At 32.5% G+C, this 17,792-nt stretch overlaps 2 protein-coding genes across 2 annotated transcripts in view; one reads left to right on the forward strand and one right to left on the reverse strand.

The window, feature by feature from the left end:
• LOC126887436 (uncharacterized) overlaps positions 1-17,280 on the reverse strand; it is a 38,354-nt gene extending 21,074 nt beyond the window's left edge. Inside the window, exons 1-2 of the mRNA XM_050654968.1 lie at positions 17,148-17,280; positions 8,306-8,521 (exon numbers count right to left, since the gene is read on the reverse strand). Of these exons, the coding sequence (XP_050510925.1) occupies positions 8,306-8,521; positions 17,148-17,190 (259 nt within the window). The 5' untranslated portion in view covers positions 17,191-17,280. The remainder of the gene's footprint in view (positions 1-8,305; positions 8,522-17,147) is intronic.
• On the forward strand, positions 3,375-4,417 carry LOC126887437 (translation initiation factor eIF-2B subunit alpha). The gene has a single exon (XM_050654969.1). It carries the CDS (start codon positions 3,467-3,469, stop codon positions 4,388-4,390), a length of 924 nt encoding a protein of 307 aa, XP_050510926.1. The 5' UTR covers positions 3,375-3,466; the 3' UTR covers positions 4,391-4,417.
• Positions 17,281-17,792: the final 512 nt, after the last annotated feature.

Below are 17,792 nucleotides of genomic sequence, written 5' to 3' on the forward strand. Positions count from 1 at the left end.
TAAGGTACTACCCCTAATTAAACATAGTCAAGGCGCTAGGGTATAAAATGTCCGCCTGCAAAATTAGCAGAGGCGTCCTTACGTTTATGAAAACAATTCCCAACAACAAAGACCTTAGATTAGAACTGAGAGTACCTAAGAGCTTTGAGCTTTGAGATGCTACGTACAGTGGCGTAGCTAGGGTGGGGCGGGGGGGGGCGGTCCGCCCCGGGTGTCACCCCTTCAGGGGTGACACCCGAGAGACCCGATCACAAAAGAATAAATCATTAATTTGTGACTTTACTCACGTATCAATCTAAAGTTCGATATTATTTTGTGAACACACGAAACCACAGTATAAATAGGGACACTAGAACTGCTCTGAGAAAAATTGGAAGTAAAATCGTAAAAAGAAGTAAAGAAGTAAGAAGTAAAAAAGGCGCATGGCGACCGCGCAAGGTTCCGAGTCGCTAGACCGCTAGAGTACCACTCTCGCATTGCTACGTACCGGTTAACTTCCGGTAGTACTTCTTGAGATCATAGAAGAAATTTTACTGTTCCTCTTTATACTGTTCCTCTTTATACTGTGACGAAACCGAGAGAAGTCGAGGTGTAAGAAGCATTTCTTGGATTTTTTTCCGTTAAATGGAAAAAAGCAGTTAATCTAAGTAACGAAATTCTCAAGAAGCTTGAAATTGATGGTGTAGAAATATTATGAAATACCGTTCACAGGGATACGATAATGCATCTGTTATGAGCGGCGTACATAGAGGAATACAAGCTATTATTAAAGCAAAAATCAAAAAGGCCATTTTCCTCGGATCTATTGATCATTTAATTAATTTATGTGGCCAGCACTCTTTTGCACAAAACACATCTTGTATAACATTTTCCAGAACTGAAGAAGCAATTTTTAAGTTTTTTATGTGTTTCCATTAGCTGCTAGGAAGTGCTTATTAAACACAGCAAAACATCTGTTAAGCGACTTTCCACAACGCGTTGGAGTTCTCAGTCACTGCGCACTATGCTGGCTGCAGTTAAAGTATTGGCAGAACATTTTTATAGTGTTGTTCCTTCAATTTACAAAGTCTCTCATCAACAAGAAAATTTATACACCAGAGGTGCCACACATAACCTTATGCCCGCTTTGTATAATTAAAGGCATTGATCAATCAGCGACCAAAATAGGGGTACTTCGTCTTTATATTGAAGAAAAACATAATCATATTATAAAATAAAGTAATACATATATTTTGCAACGACAAAATATGAAGACGACGACATTTCTACCTAAAAACTCTACACTTCGAGCCGAACTTCAAAAAGATAATATTATGTTGAAATGTTTTGACATTCAATGTTGAACTCGAAACCAGATCAGTCCATCCATATGGCTTTTTTGTTCGAGGCTGTGCAGACACACACTTTACTTTTCCACGAACAGTAAACAGTTGAAATTAGCTGTTTCAACATTTTGTGACTTTTACCATGAAGAGGTATCAGAAGAAGACCTCCTGCTAGAAATACCAAGGCTTAGAAGACTTTTACAAGCGGCCAATATTACAGTATCTAAATGGTTAGCTGTAGACTTTTTAAAATTCATGGTGGAATGCGATTTTATGGAATCTCTCCCAAACTTGGTCGCCTTAAACTTGTTTATGACCATTTTTGCATCGGTTGCTTCATGTGAGAGAAGTTTTGGGAAGCTAAAATCAATCAAGAATTACTTGCGAGAAACAATGACGTCAACAAGGCTTAATAACCTCGGTTTATTAACTATCGAACGGAGCAATTAATGTTAGGAGAATGGAGCGGTCAATGTTAGGAATAACAATGCGAGACAAAATCAAAAACGAAGAAATTAGCAGAAGAACAAAGGTGACTAACGTCATCGAAAGGATAGCCAGGTTGAAGTGGAGATGGGCAGGACACATAGCCAGAACGACAGATGGGCGATGGACGAAGAGGTTACTGGAATGGAGGTCAGGAGAAGACAAGAGAAGCGTCGGTCGACCGCCTACAAGATGGACTGACGACTTAAGAAAGCTAAAAAACTGGATCAGAGCGGCGCAGGATAGATGGAGATGGAAACGAGGGGAGGAGGCCTATGTTCAGCAGTGGACTATTGAGGCTGGATGATGATGATTAACTATCGAACATGAAGCAACACAAAACATAAATATAGAAAATGTGATTTCAGAACTTTTCGCTAGTAAAGCTAAAAAATATTTTAATTCATTCACATAGTGTAAAACAAAAAAGTAAATAAACTATTATATAGAACTGCCGGGAACTAGAGAGTGGTAGCTCGAGATAGGGAGACATGCAGAAACTTAAGAGGCCTATGTTCAGCAGTGGACGATAGCGGTTAGACGACGACGATGATATACTATTTACTGCAGTTTCGTTAACTATAATTCTTAATTTTTTCATTATTCAAAACATACGGTTATCGGATTTTTAGGATTTGGGGTGACACCATCGATTACCGCCCCGGGTGTCACCCACCCTAGCTACGCCACTGGCTACGTATTCTCGATAACCCCTGCAATATGGACTTGAAAGCTGGACATTGAAGCAAGATCACATTAATAAACTACAGTCATTTGAAATAAGGTGTTATACAGAAGGATGCTTAGAATCGCATGGACACAGAAGAAATCTAACACGGAAGTATTGCGAGAAATGGGCAAAGAATACGAAATACATAATAAACACAATAAAAATAAGAAAGTTACAATATCTGGGACACGTAGGTACCTAATGAGGAGATAGCAATATAAAATGCTAAGACTGATCATACAGGGAAAGATAACAGGCGGAAAGAGTATAGGAAGAAGGAGAGTGTCATAGTTGAAGAATTTAAGGGACTGGTTTAAATGCAGTTCTATAGAACTCTTCAGAGCAGTGGTAGATAGAGTAAAGATAGTGATGATGATATCCAACCTCAGATTGGTGCCCCCAAACAGGGGCACTCGCCTGCAGTGTACCTATCCCTTGCAGGCCAATAAAACACCCTATCTCGAATATTTACGTAAATTCATATATTATTTTTTTGAAAATTAAAACTCTTTGGAAGTATGTAAAGTTTTTATAAACCATATGCAAAAAATAAATAAAATTGCTCTTTTTGAATTAAGTAATTTCTTAAATTTTCGTAAACCTTTGTTGAAAATTGCTTAAATTTATGAAGACAAATTTACAAAAAATATTGTATCACCCTTTATAAATCTTGACTATTTTTAATCTTAAATATTCTTATTATTTGAATATTATTAAATATTTTTAAATAAATATTTAAGAATATCAAAAATATCTTTCCAATCATTGTGGATGACTAACCCATACGTCAGATACTCTCAACTCAACAAAAGGAAGAAGATAAAAGCCAGTTAAAAAAGTTAGGTTATTTTGAATCCTGTCAGAAATGAAACTGATGATAACTTTGAAATAATTTTGTAATTTTTTGTAATTTAATAATTTAACAATGGTTAATATAACGACAACCAACACGAACATACGAGAATATTTTTGTAAAATTATTAAAGACAATGAGGATGTTTCTGTTGGGGTAGCAGCAATCAGAGCTTTGATGGAGTTGATTAAACATTCCAAATCTGAGACTGTTCAAGAGTTAGAAGCTAATCTAAAAGATGGTATCCAGGAGATGAAAAACTCAAACTACACAGTAGCAGGTATTAACTCTGGATGTGAATTATTTTTACGTTTTATAACATTAGCTTCTCTTGATACAAGTGGTTTTGATGAGTGCAAACGAATTATGTTGGATAGAGGTCACCTTTTTATTAAAAAGCTGGATGAAGCCAGGGGAAAAATCGTCAAATTAGCTGCAAATTTCATTGAAGATGGCTCCAAAGTATTAACTCATTCAAGATCACGAGTAGTTCTACAAACGTTAAGAAAAGCCCATAAACAAAATAAAAAGTTTGAAGTATTCGTCACAATTTCAGAACCTGATAAAAGCGGTTTAAGAATGCTAGAAGATTTAAAATCTGATGGTATTCCCTGCACAGTAATACTAGATTCTGCAATCGGCTACATCATGGAACAAGTTAATTTTATCATGGTTGGAGCGGAAAGCGTTGTGGAAAGTGGTGGGATTGTGAATAAAGTTGGTAGCTACACAATGGCAGTATGTGCTAAAGAAATGAAGATGCCTTTCTATGTTTTAACTGAAAGTTTTAAATTTTCAAGATTGTTTCCACTTAGTCAGCAAGATTTACCTGAAGAGTATAAGTATACTTCGGAAATTCGAGCAAAATCAAATCTTAAAGAAATTCATCCACTAGTTGACTATACTCCTCCTTCGTATATTACGTTATTGTTTACTGATTTAGGTATTTTGACTCCTTCTGCTGTTAGTGACGAACTTATAAAACTGTATTTGTAAAATTACATAAATATATTTTATAAGCTATTCAATGTTTACATTTTACATAATTTATATTTTTAGTACATCCTTTCACGGTTTTTGTTCTATAGTTTAAAGAACCCCTTGGATTGACATGAAATTTGGCATAGGCATAGCTTACATGTCAAAGAAAAAAAGTGATATTGTGCCGATGTGTGCTTTTGCCCTGGGGGTGACTTTAACCCCCTCTTGGGCTGAAAAAATATATGGCCAAAATAGGTCCGGAAATGGATAAACTGACTAATTTTAAGTAACTTTTGTTCTATAGAGCTTTTTCGCAAAGTCAACACTTTTCGAGTTATTTGCGAGTGAATATGTTCATTTTTCAACAAAATAACTACATTTTTAGACGGTTTTTCGCAAATAACTTAAAAGTAAGTATTTTGTCGAAAACAATGTTCTTAGCAAAAATATAGCCTGTAAAAAAGTAAAAAAAATGGTGTACGCGTGAGGTTTCTGGAACTGGTAGAACCAGAATTATAGCCAATGAAAAATAGGTGCATATTCGCCAAATTTCAAATAAAACATTTCAACATGAAATATCCACAAAATTAAGCACTTTTGAGGAAAATTAATTATAACTTTTTTAAAGTGTTTAAAAAAAGCTTTTTTCTATGAGCGTGCAAAAATGTCTAGTTTCGTGCACGCATTTTAATTTAGAAAGTTTCACTTTTCTGCACGTGTGTTACTTATCTGCACTCATGTTACTTTTCTGCACGTGGTTTTTACTTTTCCGCACACATGTTAATTTAGATATGTTAATATGGCCTTAAAGTAATTATAATACATGCAATAAACTAATATTTAGATATTATTTACTAATTTATTTCAAATATATCTTATTGTGTTCCTGTTTTAATGAAATTAACGCCGATGAAATAAAATTATTTTGACATAATATTCGAAAGTCAAATCGGTAGACAATAACAGTCGTTTTGAATCATCGTCATGGAAACCAAGATCGTCATCATGCTAACTAATTATATTGAAAGTTTGGTTTTGACAACCTTGTCAAAGAACTAATTTGTGTATGTATTTTCATATTAATTCAAATAATTGATTAAGATTTTGTAATTTTTTAAAGACTCTTAGAAAAAATATTGTTCTTAACTCTTGCAGAAAGTCTCTTTTCCGCACTTGACTGCTTGCCGAACTCCCGCTTCGCGTCGTTCAGCAAACTGCAGTCATGTGCGGAAAAGAATGACTTTCTGCACTTGTTAGGAAAATAACTATATTTGTTTTTATAAAAAGTTTCTAGCATCAAATTTAAGCAAGTTACGCTCAAAATAAAGCTTATCCCTTTTGTTTGGGCAAAAAACAATCGGGAAAGCCACCCCCTAATTAGCAACTTAAATGAAATTAATCGTTACTGCTCCACAAGTTATTTTACTTATGTTGTGTTTGTATTATGATCTGTAAGTTTCTTCATTTCAAAGTGCTTATTTTTGAAAAAATTTTGTTTTAAATTAAAATTTTTAAAAATTTTAATTTTGAAAAATATTATTTTTTTCACAATAACTTAAAAATTGTTAGAGATACCAAAAATCTCTAAAAACAAAAATAGTCAGCAATGCTTTTCTGAATATCCTGTATTTTTTGTTTTTTGTGTAAGACAAAAGTTGATTAAGATTTGGTGTTTCTAAATTTGCATACATTCGTGATCAGTGACTCGTTCAACCCCTTTTAACTACAGCCCTTTCAAAAATAAGGACTTTGAACCGATGAAACTTACAGATCATATAAAAAATACATACACGAGTCAAAAAACTTGTGAAGTCGTAACGATTAGGTTCATTTGAGATACTAATTAGGAGGTGATTTTCCCGATTTTTTCCCAAAAAAAAGGACTAACTTTATTTTGAGCGTAACTTATTTACTTTTGACGCTAGAAATTTTTTTTATAAAATAAAAATGAAGCTTTTTTTAAACACTTTAAATAATTTTAACTATTTATAATGGGAAATAACCCACAATATTATTAAAAAATGATTTTTATTAACGTTTCGACGCCCAAATCGGGTGCCGTTGTCAAAATACAAAATACTACTAACATAAACAAAAATATTGTTGCTGAGTAAAAAAAATTCTTCTAATAATTTATTTAATTTGACTCATTTATATCGGCAATTCAGATACATATGATACATTTTAAAGTAGAAGACTTCAAAATGATATTGCCAATATTTATGAGTTGCGTTCCTGGGACGACTTTACTGAAAGATAGTTCATTTGATTACATGAAATCAACCCCAACTCAAGAATATCCGTCAGAAAAAAATCATAGCATGTGATCTGTCTTTAAAAAGACAACCACATGCAACGGTGACATTAAAATTCTCGCGTTAGAGATCTCATAGTAAAGTATCAGTAAAAAAAATATAATATAAAGTAGATAGTATCACGAGGTTTTTCCTCGTGATTTACTATGAGATCTCTAACGCGAGAATTTTAATGTCACCGTTGCATGTGGTTGTCTTTTTAAAGACAGATTACATGCTATGATGTTTTTGTGACGGATATTTTTGAGTTGGCGTTGATTGCATGTAATCGAATGAACTATCTTTCAGTAAAGTCGTCCCAGGAACGCAACTCATAAATATTGGCAATATCATTTTTAAGTCTTCTACTTTAAAATGTATCATATGTATCTAAATTGCCGATATAAATGAGTCAAATTAAATAAATTATTAGAAGAAGTTTTTTTACTAAGCAACAACATTTTTGTTTATGTTAGTAGTATTTTGTATTTTGACAACGGCACCCGATTTGGGCGTCGAAACGTTAATAAAAATATTTTTTTAATAATATTGTGGCTTATTTCCCATTATAAATAGTTAAAATTGTAAAAATGCCACAAGAAAATAGCTTCAGAACAACACTTTAAATAAGTTATAATGAATTTTCCCCCGAAATGTGCTTCATTTTTGGTTATTTTACATTAAAGTATTCCATTTGGAATTTGACGAATATGAACCTATTTTTCATTAGATATAGCTCTGCTTCTACTAGGTATGGAGAGGTGGTATATACAATAATTTTTGAAATTTTTTACAGACTATATTTTTGCTAAGAATCTTTTTCAATAAAATACTTACTTTTTGAGTTATTTGCGAAAAACCGTCAAAAGTGTGGTTATTTTGTTGAAAAAATGAACATATTCACAAATAACTCTGAAAAGTATTGACTTAATGAAAAAACTGTATGGAACAAAAGTTACTTAAAATTAGTTAGTTTATCCATTTCCGGACTTACTTTGGACATATATTTTTCCACCCCAAGAGAGGGTGAAAACCACCCCCAGGGCAAAAGCACACATCGGCACAATATCACTTTTTTCTTTGACTTGTTAGCTATGTGTGTGCTAAATTTCATGTCAATCCAAGCGGTTCTTTAAAATTTAGAGGTTTCGCAATATTTTACCGTTAAATAACGTACTATTTAGCTTTGTTTAAAAGATAAACAATCAGATCTTTATCCTAATATAGAAAATTGTGTCGATATATATATCAAAAACGCCTAAGTCACCAATACCTAAACATTTTTCAGATAATGAGGTTTTTTGTGCTTATGATTTGAAACGTGCGGGCAACTTAGGTTGGATTGATAAAATCTATCAACTTCTGCGCTTAATTTCTTTAGAAAGCTTAGAACTTAGGTAGTATTGATATAAACAAAAAGAATCGAAATGTTTTACTGAATTTAAGTAATAAATAATATCTTAAGTAATACTGGACTTGGGCGAGTTTGATATCTATCCACAACAAGGTATAGTCAAATGGAAATATCAAATCGGTATGTACCAGACGGACTGTGTGCCTTGGCACATTAGGCACTTATAAGATCAATTATTCAGATAAGGATACTGGAAAGTGATTTTTTTTTCTTTTGACTTACCTGTATAAATTTTAACAAATTCCGTATCTGCAATATCGATGACACAATATTGTATTCCAACAGAAATCTTAAAGCCCTCGTCTGTTGTGACAATTAATTTCTCGTGATGATCTGGATGCCAAGTAATATTCTTTTCTCCAATGTGAAATTCAGTTGGGGGTGGTGTTGCTGTTGACGTTGAAGTTGTAACAGCTCCCGAAGATATTTCAATCCATGCTAAAATATTAGTATGGAACATCTTTTAGTAAAGGATAGATAAGATGTAGTAGGTATAATTCTTATACAGGGTGATTGATTAGTAGGGTAAAGCTCAATAGCTCGGCTATAGTAATAGATAGCAATAAAAGTTAATAACAAAAATTTTAGCCACCTTTGAGCTTCACATTACAAAATTATTTAGAATGTTACAGGGTGTTCGATAACACAGTGGCAGACCTAACTTATAATTTTTTTAATGGAACACCCTATATTTTATTTTATATTCGAAATCCTGTTTACTTCTCTATCACAAAAATATAAAGGTTTGTAATGTTTTACAGTGTATTTACAACGTTATAACCAATTTTTTATGAAAATCGTAACAAGTTCAACTCCCTGTATGAATAAAAATAAGCACAGCAACAATGGTTTATTAATGCCATATTTTTTTATTTATTGTCAACATTTTTAAGAATTATTGATATTGTTAATTTTCTTTAGATCAAATACAGGGTGAGTCAAAACCCAAGTACATTATTTTCTCAGTAATGTTAAATGGAACACCCTGTATTTTATATTATTATTGAAAAGTAACATTAACGTACTTTAATTTTTATATAACATTCCCTATGCCCAAATTTATTAGTTTTTGAGATATTTTCATTTTTCAGAGCAAATTATTTTAGGTGTTTAAATTTATCTAAATTTTAAGTAAGCCATGACTGAATTGACAATTGAAGATTACCGATTATCAATCCGGTAATCAATGTAGCACTGTAGTAAATAAAGAAATAAAAATAATTTATTAGTAACACATTTTACAAACAAAAACACAACCACTACATGCAACATTTTTGAAACAATTAAAAACTGACTTTTTATGTAAATGCAACTAATAAACAAAGAAAATTAGTAATAAATTTTACAAAAAAACACACAAACACAAAATACAATATTTTGTGAAGACAATTAAACACTACTTTTGTATGTAAATGTAACAATGTAACAAATAAAGAACGAAACATAATTTATCAGTAATACATTTTGCAAAAAAACATGTTTGAAAAAATTGGAAGCTACTTTTATTTATCTCCTAACACATTTATGTACGCCTAAAAATGATCATTGAATGAGCTACTTACGCTACGGAGCATTTGTAAATTAACACATCGAAATACACTTTGTATTCTATTTTTCATCTCATCCCTTGTTGTTGGAGGTATTGTATAAACTTCATTATTAACGCAACCCCAAAAAAATCAGTCCAGTTTATTAAATTCTTGTGATTTGGGTGGCCACGCTACTGGTCCATTGAAAAATGAAAATAACTCGAAAACTAATAAATTTAGACATAGGGAATGTTATCTAAAAATTAAAGTACGGTAAATGGTACTTTTCAATAGTGATATAAAATACAGGGTGTTCCATTTAAAATTACTGAGAAAATAATGTACTTGCGTTTTGACTCACCCTGTATTTGATATAAAGAAAATTAGCAATATCGACCATTCTTGAAAATTTTGACAATACGTTAAAAAATATGGCATTAATATACCATTGTTGTTTTGCTTATTTTTATCAGGGAGTTGAACTTGTTACGATTTTCATATAAAATTAGTTATAACTTTGTAAATACCTGTATAACATAACAAACCTTTATATTTTTGTGATGGAGAAGTTAACAGGATTTCGAATTTAAAATAAAATATGGGGTGTTCCATTTAAAAAAACATAAGTTTGGTCTGCCACTGTGTTATCGAACACCCTGTAACATTCTAACTAATTTTGTAATGTGAAGCTCAAAGGTGGCTAAGATTTTTGTTATTAACTTTTATTGCTATCTATTACTATAGCGAAGCTATTGAGCTTTACCCTACTAATCAATCACCCTGTATAAGTAATGTTTCGATGTTTATTTTTGAGGAATTGGTGTAAACTATTAAGCTCAAATGGAACTGGACAGAACACACTGCCAGGCTGAAGGATTCAAGATGGACATGAAAGCTAATGTAATGGAGACCAAGAGAAGATAAACGCAGTAGAGGAAGGCCGCGTACACGATGGGCAGATGATATCAGGCAGATTAGTAAAAACTGGCAACAATCAGCACAAAACTGAAGTATGGAAACATTCAGGGAGACCTATGTCCAGCAGTGGACGTAAATTGGTTGGATGATGATGGTGTAAACTATTAGACATGTGTATCAGCTCTAACAGCTGACATGAAGATGTTATGACCTAGATTTAGTAGGGAAACTAAATAGGATTTAGTAAGAAACGAAGATATCAGGTAAGATGTGATGTCCAAGATGTAGTCAGATGGGGAGAGAACGAAGAATAAATTGGAATGAACATGTAATGAGAATGGGAGAACATGTAATTGCAAAAATTTGGAAACCAAGCGTAAGAAGGCTCTTAGGAGGCAGTGGCGGCTCGTACCACTTTAAGAAGGTAGTGCCAGAATTCGGACAGCCGCCAAAATTTTTAGTGACGGGTTCACGATATTGTCAAAAAAGTTATAAAACAAAAATTTAAAAAAATACCTTAAAAAAATTTACCTTATGTATTTTATGTACCTATTTATCTGAGGTGCCAAGAAATTGTTCAAAATTTATCAAAACAGTTCCGTAAATTCATTAACAATAAAAAAACTCTCAACTTACAACCATTATTTACTGCTAATATTACTTAGCTTGTCTAACGATTTAGTCTCTAGAAGTTGTGTTAATACTACTTTTAAAGTTTACGATATATCCTTCTTGTTTTTTTTTTGTTGCAAAGTTTTCAATGACTTTATTATTAAAATTATTAATACCATTTACAAAATGCTTTTCTGCAGATAACATACCTAAGTCGTTCTTCTTTCATTGTATTTTTAACTGTTTTAATTCGTTTTAACATCGAAAAACAGCGTTCTGCTTCAGATATTGATATAGGAATGGTAATTAAAATGCTTAAAAGTTTAATAGTTTCTTCCAATGTGCTTTTTAAACCTTCCTCATTTAATAAAACTCATAGCGGAATAGCTCCAGAGGTAGTAGGTACTTAATTCGTCTCACTAATACAGTACTTCTAATTCAGTTTCAAACCGAGTTTTGTTTAAAAATTAAAATTGTATCCATGTTTCATTAAAAAATGATTCGGGGAAACGACGCTTGTAGGCAGAAAACTTCTCCGACATAAATAAATTAGAAGCAACTACATGTCAGGAGACGGTAGACCGTAGATCTGGAACTTTAAATATTATGAACCTTTAAGTCGTTGTCTAATTCGGCGCTAAAATTGACCAGTTCCTTAAATATGCCTCTATTTTATGAATTTTTTTTTCGTCGTGACCGCTTTAAGCTAACTCAAAAGCTCCACAAAACCTTATAAAATTTGTAAAGAAAAACCACCAAAAGAGTTTGTTAAGATACTAATCTGATTCATTGTCAATTAATAAATTAAACTTAAGAAATAATCAAAATATTATTTATACTAATAAAAGTTTAACAATAATATTATAAATACAAAAACTTTAACAGAAAATAGACATAACAAAAGTGAGAAGCCAGCAATTAAAGAAACTCAAAATCTTGTGCCCGGCACGAGATTCTCATTTAAGGTATACTAAATAGTCCAATATAGCTCTTTCTCTGTCACTTATAAAGGATGCTCGTAAAATCTTTCTCTTTTCAGCCGTGGCAGTACCAATTTTGACTCGAGATTCTCCAGCCGAATAATCTCCGCTGTAAGTGGCAGCGATTGTACTACGCGCACAGTTGCCAGATTTTATATAATTTATGAAGATAAAAAGAAATGTATAGTTAAGAAGGTAGTGCCATCGCTCTGTGGTACTACCTCACGGGCCACCACTGTTAAGAGGACCATCAAAGAGATAACAAGACTACAGGTTGATTGACATCAATGCATCTTTGTATGAGTATGTTTAACGTAACTAGCGATTCTGTCGTTCCCATCGCATTTCTAAATCTAAATTGCGTTTTGCTACATTCCTTATGTATTTTGTATAAATTCGATTATCTTGACATTCCTATGTATTTGGTTTCTTGGACAACGCTATAAAATAGACCATGGCATTTAGGACAAAAATAAATCGATTTTTAAATACAGCACCTAGAGACTTGCAACTTTTTGCATTTTGTTCAGGATGACGTCAGGAAAAAAGTTTACAATGCAAAAATGGTGAAAATGCATTACTGCGTTTTAAAGTTCATAACATGCATTAAAAAGTGCATAAACATGTCAAAATCAGTATATTAAGGGCCAGATTTTGTTATTCAGATTTGTCAAAGGGGTTCTTAGGGTCACTGAACAAGACGATGCAAAAAACACCGACCCCGAAGCATCTAGTGCCCAGGGTTACTGCTACGGCACGTCATCTGGAGTTTCGAGAATTTTCGGCACTAAATTGATGCAAATAACAGATTACTCTGAGGTTTTTGTGATCGCTGAACAACACGTCATCATAACCAATCCCTGGTGCCCATCAGGGTCACTGATGAGACATGTTATCTTATGGATTTTCGAGGGTTTTTGGCACTAAATTGATACAAAAGGCTTTTTGGCGTTGCTGAACACGAATACGCCATCAGAACCGATATCCAAAAATCTAGTGCCTAAAACCCTCTAAACTCAAGGAGATGACGTGCTTCAGCAGAGATCCGGGGCACGAGGTGCTTTCAGAAGTGTAGAGCTCCAAATTTTCATCATCTTCTTTCTTGTTTGTAGGCTTTAAATCCTGTTTCTTCTTCAATATTAGCCTCCTAAATTGTTTAAATTATCGCCTCATCTTTTTCTTAGTGTGTCAATACTTCTCTACATTGCATGTCTCCGCCGTGTATGTCAATATAGGTCTAATTGCTGCTTTATAGATTCTTGCTTTTGTGTCTTGTCTTAGTTGTTTGTTCTTCCAGATTGTGTCATTAAGAGATCCCCCGCTTTACTTGCTTTTAAGCTTTGTTTTGTTGTCATACTTCTTCTTCAACGTCTCCGTAACTAGTTATATCTATTCTCAGATATATAAACCTTGCTTCATGTTTTTCCCACCAATTTCGATTTTACATCGTAGTGGGTATTTAGATGTCATACATTTGGTTTTTTCTGCTGATATTATCATATTGTATTTCTTGGCTGTTGTATTGAAGATGTGTGTTAATCTTTAGAGATCGTCTTCTGTCTCGGCGATCTGTCTCTTCTGTCTGCATAACAAAATATTTGGATTTCTTTGTTCCCCATTCTGTAACCATGACCTTTACGTACTGCTTGTATTATTTCGTCCATTATCTATATAAATAAAAATGAATGTATGTATGTACCTTAAAGACTCGCAAACTATGCATTTGATCATATGATGACCTTAATGAAAGTTGTTGTATATGAACCTGGGAAGGTTTCTGAGTTGGTACGACCAAACTAAGTAAAAAGGGGCTTGCTCCCCCCCCCCCCCATAATTATTTTTTATTTTCTTGGACAAACTGTTCTTTTTATTTCATGGCCGTATGTCATAAGGGGGCTTGCCTACCCTGATATATTTTTTTAATTTTTGGACAAACCATTTTTTTTTTAATTTTGTATGATGAAGAAGCAGAAGATACATATACAATCCTAAATTTTCACTTTTTTGTCTTCAACCGTTATTTAAATAAATATTTATATAAATAGTCAGTTAAATATTTAACATCGATATTATATAAAATTCTCCGGTCGCAGTGTTTGTTGTCATACTCCTCCGAAACCACTTGACCGATTTTTATGAAATTTGGCGGGTAGACTCGAACGGACTGGGAGTAGGTTGTTATCTATATTTCATACCCGTACGTCATAAGGGGGTTGCGTATGACGTCATAACTCTCACAATAATGACGTGAAAAATACGAAATTAAGTAGGTATACTCATTGCTATTTAATTTTAATTAAGTAATTTTGTTTAAATTAATTCCATTTATTTTTTAATTTTATTTGATTTTATTAAATTTTATTTATTTGTATTAGATTCTATTTATTTTTATTTAATTTTATTTTTTTTTATCTATTTATTATTTTTATTTCATTTTATGTAATGATTTTTAATTTAATTTAATTTTGATTAATCAACACCTACAGTCGGAAAAATGAAAGAATACCCATGAACGAACATATAAAACACGCTGTATTTTCCTGTCACCGTGTCACAAAGAAAATCGTCCAATGGAAATACATGTAACAATAATTGTTACATGTACTTGCGCTGGCCAATTTTTTGTGTGACACGGTGACAGGAAAATACAGCGTGTTTTATATGTTCGTTCATGGGTATTCTTTCATTTTTCCTACTGTATATACACTAAGCGCCCACCTTAAAAATGGGACATTTTTAATGTCTCATATTTCCTAAACCTGTTGTCCGATTTTAGTGATTTTTTTAATAGGTTATAGCTTTATTCTTCAAGAATATCTATGTAATAATATTGTTGCTAAACAGATAAGTGTCATTGTATACCGGGTGTAACAATGATAGTGTGTTTTTTCCTCAAAGTTTGGAACACCCTGTGGAATATTCTAGCGTATATAAAATATTGAAATTAAAACTAAGCTGGAACCTTAGGTTATCTTAACAGTTTGCTTTTTGATTCATTCGCTTATGTTGGATAATAAAAAAGTTAGGTACTTTAACAACTAGCAACGTTTTTCATCAATACAGGGTGTTTCTAAATAAGTGCGACAAACTTTGAGGGGTAATTCTGCATGCAAAAATAATGACCGTTTGCTTTATAAACATATATCCGCAAATGCTTCGTTTCCGAGATACGGGATGTTGAATTTTTTCGTACAAACTGACGATTTATTTATTTCTCTAAAACCGGTTGAGATATGCAAATGAAATTTGGTAGGTTTTAAGAGGTAGTTATTGGGCATTTTTTGGCATACAATTAAGAATTTTATATTCACCATTGGCGTGCATACGGGTAATATGACCCGTATGCACGCCAATGGTGAATATATAATTCTTAGTTGTACGTCAAAAAATGCGCAATAACTACCTCTTAAAACCCACTAAATTTCATTTACATATCTCAACCGGTTTTAGAGCAATAAATAAATCGTCAGTTTGTAAGAAAAATTTTAACATCCCGTATCTAGGAAACGAAGCATTTGCGGAAACATGTTTATAAAGTAAACGGTCATTATTTTTGCATGCAGAATTACCCCTCAAAGTTTGTCGCACTTATTTAGAAACACCCTGTATTGATGAAAAACGTTGCTAATTGTTAAAGTACCTAACTTTTTTATTATCCAACATAAGCGAATGAATCAAAAAGCAAAATGTTAAGATAACCTAAGGTTCCAGCTTAGTTTTAATTTCAATATTTTATATACGCTAGAATATTCCACAGGGTGTTCCAAACTTTGAGGAAAAAACACACTATCATTGTTACACCCGGTATACAATGACACTTATCTGTTTAGCAACAATATTATTACATCGATATTCCTGAAGAATAAAGCTATAACCTATTAAAAAAATCACTAAAATCGGACAACAGGTTTAGGAAATATGAGACATTAAAAATGTCCCATTTTTAAGGTGGTGCGTTAATTTTGGCGCTTAGTGTAGTTGGACAACGCCGAACCCAATTATAAATACAGGGTTGTTTTGAAGGTAGATAAAATGAAGCTGTTATATTCATTATAAGATAAACAAATTTAAGATTGTAACTGTTGCACTACAAACTTTATTTTGTTACTTCTAACTAAACTTTATTACTTCAAACATCATGTGTAATTAATTAAAAATAATAATAAAACCTCATTCACATCGAGCATTTTTTGTTTATTTGTTACGAATTCCTTTTGTTTATTTTAAGTTTATTGTATACAAAAGTTTGTTTTTGTCTATTGAGGCAGTACGAAGTCTGCCGGGTCAGCTAGTTATCTATATTAAAGAGCAGTGGGCTTGACTAGTCACCTTGTCTGACTCCGCTTTGTACTGGTATAAACTGTTTTAGTTTTTCATTAATCTTTGCCTGTATTCAATTATGGAAGTATGTAGATCTTTTCGATGGTTTGTATAATATTGATTGGTATGTTTCTTCTATACAGTAGGTGTACTGTAAGACGTCTTCGACTTGGATGCGATCGAAAGCCTTTGTCAGGTCTATAAAACATAGATATGCTGTTTTCTTGTACCCGATGGCCTTTTCTGTGATGTGTCTTGGTACAAATACGGCGTCTACGCAAGATCTTCCGGATCTGAATCCTTGTTCATCTGATAAAGTTGTTAGTTTATTGATTTTCTTGGTTATGACTTTTGTGGTAAGCTAAGTGCGGTGTTCAGTAGATTTATACCTCTATAATTGTTGGGGTCTTCTGTGTGTCCTTTCTTGAATATCTATATTGGTATCATCAATTCAAATCCAAATTTTCATGAAAGTAAAAATCGTTTGTAATTTACACTTACATTAGAAACAACCCATTGATTTCAGAACTGTGTGTGTAAACAACCAAAATTTTTCAATTAGCTTTAAAATCGGATATGACTCATCTACCTATCTGCCTGAATAACTACAGCCAATAAGACATAGAGCCAAAAGTTTAAAATTATACCTCCTAGAACTAGATGTTTTTATACCTTCAATAATCAAATAATATTTATTTTCCTTACCAGCAAAAAATATAGTAACTAACACAGAACAAGTAAACTCCATTATAAAAAATCTCAGATTCACATTGTATACAAACGCAAACAATTAGAATTACCTGAAACAATTGTGAGATTACGTTCATTCCCAATAATCAATCTTAATTCTTTTAAAATAGTTAAAGATAAGATAAACTGATAATAAGATAGGGTACCTACATTTTTTGCATTCATTTTAAAATATCACTGTTTCCTTTTTTAAGAGCAGTATTTTTATTGTCTGTTGGCAGTATAGTAGCTGTGAACTCAACCTGATCGTACATGTAGTATATATTGACTTGAAACGGATCTATAATTAAATATTTAAAAACAATAGATAAAGATGTGGGGAACGTATATAAAGATTACTGCAAAATTAATAAGATTGTGAAATATGAAACATACGACAAATAAGGATTATCTAAACGGATACAAGTACTAAACCTTCGCTATAAATAGATATGAGTCCAAGAGTATGTTTCTAAAGGGTGATTCATTTAGAGGTACTTTTTTGGTGGGGATTTGATGGGAGATCTTGCACGCGACTTGTATCACCTAAAGTTGCTTTCTTATTCAGTATTGTTTGACATTTCATCCTAGAAAGACTTAACTCGGCACAACGTCTAGAAA

The sequence above is a fragment of the Diabrotica virgifera genome, chromosome 6 (assembly GCF_917563875.1).
Source record: "Diabrotica virgifera virgifera chromosome 6, PGI_DIABVI_V3a".
Classification (NCBI taxonomy): domain Eukaryota; kingdom Metazoa; phylum Arthropoda; class Insecta; order Coleoptera; family Chrysomelidae; genus Diabrotica; species Diabrotica virgifera.